Here is a 12220-nt window from a genome sequence, read left to right as displayed (position 1 = left end):
GAGCTTGATTCTTCTATGGGCAGAGGCTCATGTGCCCTGCATATCGGCAATATTCATTCCAGGAGTGGACAACTTTCAGGCGGACTTCTTAAGCCGCCAGACTCTATGGCCGGGGGAATGGTCTCTGCATCCACTAGTCTTTCAAGCACTCTGCCAAAGATGGGGAGTGCCGGACGTGGATATCATGGCATCGAGACTCAACAAGAAACTAGACAGGTTCATGTCCCGCTCAAGGGATCCGATGGCCTGCGGAACCGATGCGTTGGTTTGCCCTTGGCATCAGTTCAAACTTCTTTATGCGTTTCCCCCGCTCCAGTTACTACCCCGCCTGCTGCGCAGGATCCGGGTGGAGCACATACCAGTCATCCTGGTAGCTCCAGCATGGCCCAGAAGGGCATGGTACTCACTAATCTTAAGGATGATAGTGGGAGACCCTTGGACTCTTCCTCTACGGCCAGACCTGCTATCGCAAGGTCCGATCCTCCACCCTGCCTTACGGCATCTAAATTTGACGGCCTGGAAGCTGAATCCCTGATTCTCAGGGGTAGAGGTCTGTCTCGGAAAGTAATCTCTACCCTAATCAGAGCCAGGAAACCGGTCTCTAGGGTGATTTATTACAGGGTCTGGAAGGCCTATGTAGGCTGGTGTGAGTCCAAGCGATGGCTTTCTCGCAAATTTACCATCGATAGAGTATTAAGTTTTCTCCAGCTAGGAGTGGATAAAGGATTGGCATTAAGCACAATCAAAGGACAGATTTCTGCTCTGTCAGTGTGGTTTCAGCGGCCGCTGGCCACCCACTCGCTGGTTAAGACCTTCCTTCAAGGGGTCTTACGTATTAGACCTCCAGTTAAATCCCCGCTTTGTCCGTGGGATTTAAATCTTGTTCTGTCAAGTTTACAGAAACAACCGTTTGAGCCGTTGGCTGATATTCCTTTGGTTCTACTGACAAGGAAGTTAGTATTTTTGGTTGCCATAGTTTCCGCAAGAAGAGTTTCGGAGCTGGCAGCCTTATCCTGTAAGGAACCATATCTTGTTTTTCATAAGGACAGGGTCGTTCTCCGCCCTCATCCTTCCTTCCTTCCGAAGGTCATATCCAGTTTTCATTTGAACCAGGATTTGGTATTACCATCCTTCTTCCCTAAACCTACTTCCAGAAAGGAAGGGTTGCTGCATACCTTGGATATTGTCAGGGCCATGAAGGCCTATCTTAAAGCTACAAAGAAGATCCGGAAGACAGATGTGCTGTTCATTCTACCGGATGGGCCCAAGAAGGGGCAGGCAGCTGCAAAGTCCACCATTTCTAGGTGGATTAAGCAATTAATCACTCAGGCCTACGGCTTGAAAGGGTTGCCTCCTCCAGTATCATTAAAGGCTCATTCTACTAGAGCCATGGGCGCCTCCTGGGCAGCACACCACCAGATCTCTATGGCTCAAGTTTGCAAGGCGGCAACCTGGTCTTCTGTCCACACGTTTACAAAATTCTACAAGTTGGACGTAAGAAGGAATACTGATACTGCCTTCGGGCAGGCAGTGCTGCAGGCTGCAGTTTGAGACCCTCGGATTCCGGGGGCTCCTCTTGTTCGAGTTAAATTTAAAAATTTTATTTTTCTCAACTAAGTTGGATTTATTATGATTTGAGTATATCTCTAAATTAAATCCTTTTGTCTTGGAGATGTTCTCCCTCCCCTCATTGTAAGCATTGCTTTGGGACATCCCATATAGTAATGAATGCCGCTCTGTGTCCCGTGATGTACGATAAAGAAAAAGAGATTTTTAATACAGCTTACCTGTAAAATCTTTTTCTTGGAGTACATCACGGGACACAGAGCTCCCACCCCTCTTTTTTGAGGACCATTTTGGGAGGCATACTGCTTGCTACAAAACTGAGGTACTCCTCCTATGGGAGGGGGTTATATAGGGAGGGGCATTTCCTGTTTGAGATTGCCAGTGTCTACACCTGAAGGTACTCCATATAACCCATATAGTAATGAATGCCGCTCTGTGTCCCGTGATGTACTCCAAGAAAAAGATTTTACAGGTAAGCTGTATTAAAAATCTCTTTATATATGTTAACATGTCTGTGCAGCCAGAGAGGCATATTAAGTAAACTGGTATATTGTTATCTGTGACCTTTGTTGTAACCCTTCAGGAGTAGATCAGGGGCAGGAGTAGATCAAATAAAGGTCAAACACGTTTTTAAAATGTGTGCAAGAAAATGAATGTATTTCAATGAGCCTAGTTTACACTGAAGTGCAGTGCTTTTCAGCATAGGGGCAGAAGTAACAAGAAATGAAGATTGTTGGTTTACCTGTAAAATCATTTTTCTTGGAGTACATCACAGGACACATGGGCTCTTTATATCTATTTCAATAGGGTTATGCTGCCACCTTCAGGTGATTGGACCCTGGCAGGATAAAAAATTGCCTTTGTTTTTTTTTGTAGCAAGTTGTAAGACAACAAACGAAGAGGTGGCATCTGTGTATCCATTATGATGTCCCAAAGCACTGCATATGATGGCAGGGAAACAATCCCCAAAACCAACAGGTTACAACCTCCTCTAGCTACATAAAAGACCTTCTGCCTGAAGGTTGTGGCTCTAGTGGCCTGAACATCTACCCAGTAGGTAGAGGAAGTAAAGGTGTGAAATGAAGACTGGGGTAGCAGCCTTCCAAACTTGAGCAACAGAAGCCTTATGTTGAATAGCCCAGGAAGTGTCAACACTCCTTGTAGAATGAGTTTTACATGGAACAGCAGATCCGTTATCTTAAAGTGAAACTCCAGGTTAGAACTAAGCTTAAAAGGGGTCGCAAGGACTTGTGTGGTTTTTTTTCCACCTTAATGCATCCTATGCTCAAAGAAGCAAACCTCTTTCCCAGAACTTTCATGCACAGAGGGTTGTGGCAAAGCTAGCTGTGACACCACCTAAGTTCACACCCATTACTTCACTGGGGGCAGAATCACCTTTTGCTGATCTGTGTCCAAGATCAGACCCAAGTATTCCAGCCTTTCAGTGGAAACTAAGACAGAACTGAGAATCACCCAACGCACATTTTGACACCAGAGGAGAGACAGAGTACTCTCAAAGCTGAAGGTCCAGGTAACCTCCTGAGAACGCAAGTGACCTAAAACTGGAGCCAACACTTTCATGCCCACCCTGTGGGCCAGAGAAAGATCAAACACCAGGGTGACAAATAGTCAGTCAGTTTTCTACTGCAGCCATGAAGATGGGGGAATGTCCTGCAATGTAGGAAAGGGAAAAACTAATTTTAATCCCGTTTGGTGTTCTACCCTTATTCTTTCAGTGCTATTATTGAATCAAAGCACTTTCATTTAGAAAGAAGATGGTCATGTAAGTATACCATACTTGGACCTCATCATGCAGCTAAATACATACATTGCAGTACATAGCTTAAACCCCAGCACCTTCACAAAGTGTTCTAGTAATTTACTATAAATTCTCAGATCCATTTGGTGGGTACACAAATGCACTTCCATGCAGATCTGACACACTGGCCTACATATGTGATTGGAAAACAAAACCAAAAAATCCCTGGTGCATGCCGATGTCAAAATATCCTCTAGTCATAAGTAGGATTTAATTTGGCACCTACACTTTGTGTAATTCCATTTCCTGGATAATCTGAGGCGCCAATAATGTAGCCAGGGCCTCATGGCTGCCCTCTGGGAAGGGTACGTCCCCATTGCCTTCAAGAGATCCAGTTTTTAGAAGAAAAATCACACAACGTGGGGGGGGGGGGAGATAATACAGTGCCATGGCTTCAGCAAGGGGAGTGTCTGATAGCTATGGCAGCATAAGCACCATTATGCTATGGAAACATATAGAGAACCACCAGCAGCAAAAGTGCAAGCGAAGCCTGCCACTTACGATGGTTAAAATGGTGGTTTAGATCAGGAGCATTAGCACAGAATCAAAATGAGGCAAGTCATAAAGTGGAGGTTCACCCAAAAACTTAATTTTTAACATTAGATTGAGGCTCATTTTGTCTAGGGGAATCGGGTGTTTTTTTTTTTAAATCAAAGCTGTACCTACCGTTGTAGAGAGCGATCTTCTCCGCCGCTTCCGGGTATGGGCTGCGGGACTGGGCGTTCCTATTTGATTGACCAGCTTCCTACGGTCGCATACATCGCGTCACGATTTTCCGAAAGTAGCCGAACGTCGGTGCGCAGGCGCCGTATAGAGCCGCACCGACGTTCGGCTACTCGTGAAGCGATGTATGCGACCGTTGGAAGCCTGTCAATCAAATAGGAACGCCCAGTCCCGCAGCCCATACCCGGAAGCGGCGGAGAAGATCGCTCTCTAAAACGGTAAGTGCTGCTTCCATTTAAAAAAAAAACACCCGATTTCCCTTGACAAAATGAGCAATCTAATGTTAAAAAAAAAAAATTCGGGTGATCTCCTGCTTTAAATGTATTTGGCTACAGTAACTACAATAATGATGGCAGTTAAATATGAGGAGAGGTCCATTTTAATAATTGTGACAGCTAAAGCTGAATTTTCTTTTTATATAGATACTAAACATCTGCACAAAGGTCTACCTTGGCTCGAGACCCTTTATTATCAGACATAGGGAAGGTTATTTACGAAAGGAAAATCCACTTTGCACTACAAGTGCAGTCGCTGTAAATATGAGAGGTAGATCTGAAATGAGGGGAAGCTCTGCTGATATCATCCAATCATGTGCAAGCTAAAATGCTGTTTTTTTTCCCCCTTGCACGTCCCCCTCGGATCTACAGCGACTGCACTTTCAAGTGAACTTGTAGTGCAAAGTGGATTTGCCTTTAGTAAATAACCCCCCATTCTGTTTTATAAGAAGCCCTCCAAGGCTCCAAAATGGTGACATACTGATGTCCCTGAAAAGTGTCAATAATTGACTGGAAGAAAAAAAAAAAAATACTGCCAAACAAGCTTGCTTCTGGATTGTGCTTGTTCCAAGAATGTTTACGGACAATTCTTACAAATCTCGGCTTGGAAAATTCTTTACTTGGCATTCTTCCACTTAGGTTAACAAATCTGAATTAAAAAAAAAAAAGTACAATGTGTACTTGCTTACAACAATATTAAATTCTAAGAGTTCTCAATTTACAGCACATTCATCCATAGAAATGGTGTTTATCGGTAGTAGAAAAATGAAATGGTTTTGAAATGCCACTTCCAATTCTCTTCTGGCCCATACACAGGATCCGAATATCGTACGACTTTTTTTGCTTAATAGTCACAAGTAGAAATTGAATAGGTTATTAAAGTCACAAATTTTCGTACGACAAAAAAAATTATTGGAAGTGGTGTATTTTCAGACGACAACTGTACTCACTAAACGAAAATCGTACGATCTGGCAACACACAGACATTTTTTGTGCATGTCCAATCAAATAATAAATCGGATGAACTGTCGTGATCGGTTCTCGAAAGTAGTGTACACACGATCCGAAAATCAGACGATCGTTTTCGTCCGATATTCGGATCGTGAGGACGGGCTGGCCGTTAGGCATTGTGGAAAATGCAAATCTTCAATCAACATCCTCCTATTTAAAAGACCTGGAGCCACTCAACAGCAGTGTTAAAAAAATAAACTTTCATCTAAAACATGAGATATTTTAAAAGAAAGACTTGTTAAAAATTAATAAACCAATTGTTTTCCTTTCCTGCACCCAGAGAACAGGATCTGCAACCTCCCAAATAATGGGGGTTAATTTACTAATAGGAGTAGAGGCCGTTCACCTTAAACCCAATAATCTGCTAGAAAGGGGGAAAAAAAACAGGATTTTAATACTTTCCCTTGTACACGATTGGATATTTAACCTTGTTTAGCTACATATACTATTGTAAATTACCAACCCTTGCTCTTTGGAGGTTGGGTTCACACTAGATGGCATTGGATGCGGGCTTCTCCGCATTCAATTTGCATATGTCAATGGAGCCAATTCACACAGCTCCGGGATGGCTGAGTGGTTTGAAGAAGAGTCCTGTGCATCTTCTGATCCGTTTTAGCCAAAGATTTGGTCCCTGAAAATGGAAAACAGGGACGCACCGGACCCCTGCTCTGAGCCATTCTGCACAGCAGTGTGAACCCAGCCTTAGACCCCTTTCACACTGAGGTGTTATTTAGGCAGTACAGCGCTAAACATAGCGCTGCTATACCGCCTGAAAAACTCCTTCACTACCTACTCAATGTGAAAGCCAGAGGGCTTTCACACTGAGGCGATGCGCTGGTGGGAGAGAAAAAAATCTGTCAGCAGCATCTTTGGAGCAGTGTGTATACCGCTCCTTCCCATGGGAAACCGCAGCAATACCGCCCGCGATGCACCTCTATAGAGGCGCATTGCAGGCGGTATTAACCCTTTATCGGCCGCTAGCGGGGCTTAATACCACACTGCTAGCGGCCAAATCCTGCAGCAAATCCAACGGTATACGCTGCTATTTTTAGCGGCGCTATACCGCTCCCGCCCCAGTCTGAAAGGGGCCTTAGTAAAATCAACTTCTATAGGTCCACTGTTTTTCTGATTTAGCGCCAGTTCACACCATGTGCAGTCCAGTGTGGGTTTTTTTTTCTGCATCAAAAAAGGCATGGAAAGTAGGTTATATGGTTTATAATGGTATAGTTCACACCAGTGCGGTCAGTTCCAGGGAGGGGAAAAAGTTGAACATGCTGCATTTTTCCTGTACTAGTATGCGGTAAAAAAGCATCGGACCCGTTTACAGTGAAAAGAAAATAAGCATCTAGAAATGCATCAAAAACATGCATGCAGAAATGCATATGGAATGCGTTTTTGTGGTGTGAACCAGCCCTTCCAACAATACCCAAAGTGGTGGAGCAGGGGGACTGCAGTTCTATCACAGAGCCCAACTACGGCAAGTCAGTGGCCATGCACAGGAAAACAGCATACAACTTAGACACACAGCACAATCCATAGCGCAGTATCCTATTCCATACCTACAACAGTAGTGGCAACCGATTATCACCCTACATTGATCCCCCAACAGTTGTACCCCACTCCCTTCCAATCTTAAAGCCCAACTCCACATTTAATGTCCCTTTAAATAGTTTGTTTGGGCCAAGCTAGCCCAAATGATAATATACTGCACTAATAGGTGCGTTTTTAGGGCGTGGTGTATTAACTGTATGTAGCATCAGCTACAGTATACAGCAATGTATTTCCGGCACTTCCCATCCCACTCACAGAATAAGAGAGCGTGAAGCTGATCTCTTCTCAGCCATTTACAGGAAGCTTTATATTCTATGAACAACCAGTCAGAGGACACTTTGTATTTGAGTTGGAGGGAGTTATGTCATCATCCTCTCCCTCTCCACCCCAGCCAGAGGATGCTTTGTATTTATTCACAGAACACAAAGCTTCCTGTGAATGGCTGAGCAGCGATCAGCTCGACTCTGTTTTGTTTTGGGATTGGTACAGGTGGATTCCAGTGCTGTATACTGACTGTAGCCGAGGCAAGCGCACTCGTGTAAAGGGGTTGTAAAGGTTTGTTTTTTATTTTCTAAATAGGATCCTTTAAGCTAGTGCATTGTTGGTTCACTTACCTTTTCCTTAAAATTTCCCATCTAAATGTTTTTTTCCCCTTTGTCTGAATTTCTCACTTCCTATTTCTCCTCAGTAAACTTCACACCATCATCTGGCTGGGGGTTAGTCAACCAGAACAGCTTACTGAGGAGGAACGGGAAGTGAGAAATTCAGACACAGAAAAAAAACATTTAGAAGGGAAATGGAAGGAAATGATAAGTGAACCAACAATGCACTAGCTTAAAAAGGAACCTATTTAGAAAATAAAAAAACAAACCTTTACAACCCCTTTAGTACTGCACTATAGCCAAAAGACAGCTACAGCGTGGTACTATAGTTCTGGGAGGGCATCCATGGACGTCCTTCCAGAACCCTGCCTCTTGTTGCGCAAAATCGGGGTAAGGGGCCAAATCACAGAGGCCCTTTACATGCGATCAGCTGTAATGGGACAGAGCTGATCACAAGGTAAACAGGTTTACCGGCAGTCCTTTCCTCACATGCTGCATCTATGAGAGGAAAGGAGTGCCGATAATGAGGGCACTGATCACATGTGATTGGACACAGCTGATCACATGGTGAAGGCCCGCTGTTTTTCCTTAGTTTCTTTATAACATTTTGCGAAAAAGCAATTTATTTTCTCTTCACCGCCTCTGCGCACATCAGTGAAGAAAAAAATAATTACTTAGTTTCTTTAGAACATTTTGCAAATAAGTAAAAACAGCACCCACACCGCAGCCCTTTACCATGTGATCAACTGTGTCCACATGTAAACAAACTTGCTGGTAACTGGCAAGTGTGACAGGGGCCATGTACACAGGTCATCAGGGCAGTCCCATCAGCACACATCAGTGAATAAAATAAATACTTATAATTTTTTTTTACATAAAACAGAAAAAAAAAAAAAGGTTTAATTTTCGCTCTTTTTTCATTTGTTTGCCAAAAAATAAAAACCTTGGTGGCGAGTAGATACCACCAAAAGAAACCTATATTCGTCTCAAAAAAATTATAAAAACACCCTATGTATACAGTGTTGCATGACTGCACAATTGTCATTCAAAGTGTGACTGCGCTGAAAGCTGGCCTGGGCAGGAAGGGGGTGAAAGTGCCCAGTAACGAAGTGGTTGAGGGACATTAAACATGGAGTTTAGTCTTTAAAGCGGAGGTTCACCCTAAAAAACATCTATATACCATTACATCCAGCATACTTCCGACGTGTACAGTATGCTGGTATTTTTAATTTTTTTGCTGTACATACCCGTCTTATAGTTTTTTCACCCGGCTTCCGGGTTCTCACTCCCACAGAGAATAGGCGTTCGTATGAAGAGGCGTAGATGATTGACATGCAGATAAGGCGCGTCACGCGTTCCGAAAATAGCCGAACTGGAACTCTGCTCTATACGGCGCCTGCGCACAGACTAGGAGCCGTGTAGAGCTGACTGCCCAGGCGCCGTATAGAGCTGAGTTCCAGTTCGGCTATTTCCTGAACGCGTGACACACCTTATCTGCACGTCAATCATCTACGCCTCTTCATAGGAACGCCTACTCCCGGCGGTAGTGAGAACCCAGAAGCCGGGTGAAAAAGAACTATAAGACGGTATGTACAGCAAAAAAAAAAAAAAAAAAACTACCAGCATACTGTACATGTCAGAAGTATGCTGGATGTAATGGTATATAATTGTTTTCGGGTGAACCTCCACTTTAAAAAGGTCCCTGCACTTGGTGCTGTTGTTACTGCATAGAACGCTGGTCACTTTTACAGATGCATCGCTATTCTTTACATATGGCTACATCATGTAAACAAATTAATGCGGTATATATAAAAAAAAACACATTATGTGCCAGGAAACAGATCTGAGCCCCTATAGTGCTTCATGAATCTGCATACACAAGACGCAACACCCCATATCTCTGACAAGGGTTAGCATTGTGCTGAATAGTCTCCATCGCCTGTATTGTGAACACAGATCGGCACAGCAGTGTTAAGCCTCGTACACACGATCGGAATTTCCGACGGGAATTGTGTGATGGTAGGATGTTGCCGGATAATCCGACCGTTTGTACACGATTTTCCCATTGTTTTTCCTGTTGTCGTAAAAAAAAATCCAAAAGTACAAACACGCATGCTCAGAAGCAATGCCAACCATAACAAAACATTAGCAGAAGTTGCCCAAAGGGTGGTGCTAAAAAGCTGAACAAACACGTAGTTTAGCATTTGTTGGCCGACAATTCTTTGCCGTTTGTATGCAGAACAAGTTCATGGCCAATGTACTTTGGACAAAAGTCCTACGCTTTGTCCGCGGAAAATCCGATTGTGTGTACGAGGCTTAACCACTTAACACCCACCGCACGACTATTTACGTCCGCAAAATGGCACGGACAGACAGATGGGCGTATATATACGTCCCCGCCTTTCCGGGGGTCCGATCGGGACCCCCTCCGCTGCGTGCGGCTTACCTCGGGGAGCAAACCGGGACGAAGGCGCGGCTATTCGTTTCTAGCTGCTCCGTCGCGATCGCTCCCCGGAGCTGAAGCACGGGGAGAGCCGTATGTAAACACGGCTTCCCTGTGGCGGCTGCATCGATCGAGTGATCCCTTTTATAGGGAGACTCGATCAATGACGTCAGTCCTACAGCCACACCCCCCTACAGTTGTAAACACACACTAGGTGAACCCTAACTCCTACAGCGCCCCCTGTGTTTAACTCCCAAACTGCAACTGTCATTTTCACAATAAACAATGCAATTTAAATGCATTTTTTGCTGTGAAAATGACAATGGTCCCAAGAATGTGTCAAAATTGTCCGAAGTGTCCGCCATAATGTCGCAGTCACGAAAAAAAAATCGCTGATCGCCGCCATTAGTGGTAAAAAAAAAAAAAATATTAAAAATGCAAAAAACTATCCCCTATTTTGTAAACGCTATAAATTTTGCGCAAACCAATCGATAAACACTTATTGCGATTTTTTTTTACCAAAAATAGGTAGAAGAATACGTATCGGCCTAAACTGAGGAAAACATTTTTTATATATGTTTTTGGGGGATATTTATTATAGCAAAAAGTAAAAAATATTGAATTTTTTTCAAAATTGTCGCTCTATTTTTGTTTATAGCGCAAAAAATAAAAACCGCAGAGGTGATCAAATACCACCAAAAGAAAGCTCTATTTGTGGGGAAAAAAGGACGCCAATTTTGTTTGGGAGCCACGTCGCACGACCGCGCAATTGTCTGTTAAAGCGACGCAGTGCCGAATCGCAAAACCTGGCCTGGGCATTTAGCAACAAAATGGTCCGGGGCTTAAGTGGTTAATACACCTCCACCGTGCATTGAAGTGCATAGTCAGACCACTGCTGCACGTGCAGATGGAAGCGATTGAGGGCCATCCTGTACCAAACACATCACACCCATAGAGTGAAATTAGGGTTTCTGTTCATCCCTCCTATATTGGACCATATCAGAGGCAAGCCTGCTTATATCAAATCATAAATAGTGAAAAAGATTTTCGAATTCTGTACACATATTACAAAAACCTGTACAGTTACATCTGTAGATTGCAATTTGTTTGCGTAGTTTAACCAAATGTTCTTTGGAATATAAATCAAGCCCTAGATGTTGATCTACTTATCACAATTATCCTGCAATCCACAGTTTTTAAAAAGGAAAAAAAAAAAAAAAAAAAAAACTACTGACCAGCAGAATGCCACATGAATAGAAAACATTGGTCATATACTGTATTTTGTCTGGCAAAAATAGACACTTTGCAGTATAATACAATAAGTTACAGTTTTTTGCAAATACATTGATGCATTACTATAGTGCAAACCCTTTTCCGGAAATGAAAGGAGGAAAACAGTGGCAAAAAAAATAAACATTTTGCGTGTCTTGAGGCAAGGTATAGTTACTGCAACCACTGGGTGTGGTCTCCTGAAACTGGGTGGAGTTACTGCCAAAAAAAATAAAAAAGGGGCGTGGGACATAGCGGAAATGATGCCCCTAAGCTACAAGTACCCTAAGGGACAGTCTGTGTCTTTCGCATAAAACCCAACTCAAGTCAAAATGTAAGCAAAGTGTCTCTTTCCATGGCTTCCCAATAATCTCCAAGATGGCAGACGGGGCCGCTTCTTGCTTAACCACTTCTGTAAAATATGGCCATTTCCGTCAAATGAAGCAGATATAAAACATATGCAAGATTTCCTTTGTAAACGATGTCAATAAAATCTTCCTGCGTTGACTCCACGGCTGTCATGAGATGTGAGAAATCTGACGGACGCGCGTTTTGATTTCCTGTCGGCAGAGTGGACAGGTCTCCAGCTGTAGCGCACATTCCATGCAAAGATCACTGCAGAGACAAATACATTAGTTATATATCCGCCATACAGAAAATATTACTAGTGGACCTTTCATGTGTGCCGCCGCCCCCCTCTGATCAGGATAACTAGTTCTTTGCCTACTCAATTACAGGAAGGTAATAAAATTGGTTTTCAACAAAAAAACAAAGAAAGTTCCTTTCTTTTAGTAATTTCCATACTGTACATGTGTCTGCAGCACAATCTTATCCCCATACTCCACCAGACGGAGTACGAGGCCCATGAGCTACAGGTTTCTGTAGCAGCCCATTGGCCAGCATCCACCAAGGAGTGGGCGAAGCTGAATTTGACGAGGCTGCACAGGAAGGTGTTCACCCA

General features: G+C 43.5%; 1 protein-coding gene and 1 non-coding gene across 2 annotated transcripts in view; both read right to left on the bottom strand.

Annotated features, from left to right (window-relative positions):
* Window positions 1–11235: 11235 nt before the first annotated feature.
* RSPRY1 (ring finger and SPRY domain containing 1) overlaps window positions 11236–12220 on the bottom strand; it is a 47905-nt gene continuing 46920 nt past the window's right edge. Inside the window, exon 15 of the mRNA XM_040329162.1 lies at window positions 11236–11874. Within this exon, the coding sequence (XP_040185096.1) occupies window positions 11778–11874 (97 nt within the window). The 3' untranslated portion in view covers window positions 11236–11777. The remainder of the gene's footprint in view (window positions 11875–12220) is intronic.
* LOC120918130 lies at window positions 12069–12202 on the bottom strand. The gene has a single exon (XR_005744339.1). It is a non-coding gene; the product is annotated as a small nucleolar RNA SNORA5 (small nucleolar RNA).

The sequence above is a fragment of the Rana temporaria genome, chromosome 11 (genome assembly GCF_905171775.1).
Source record: "Rana temporaria chromosome 11, aRanTem1.1, whole genome shotgun sequence".
Classification (NCBI taxonomy): domain Eukaryota; kingdom Metazoa; phylum Chordata; class Amphibia; order Anura; family Ranidae; genus Rana; species Rana temporaria.
This window is presented reverse-complemented; position numbering and strand designations above follow the sequence as displayed.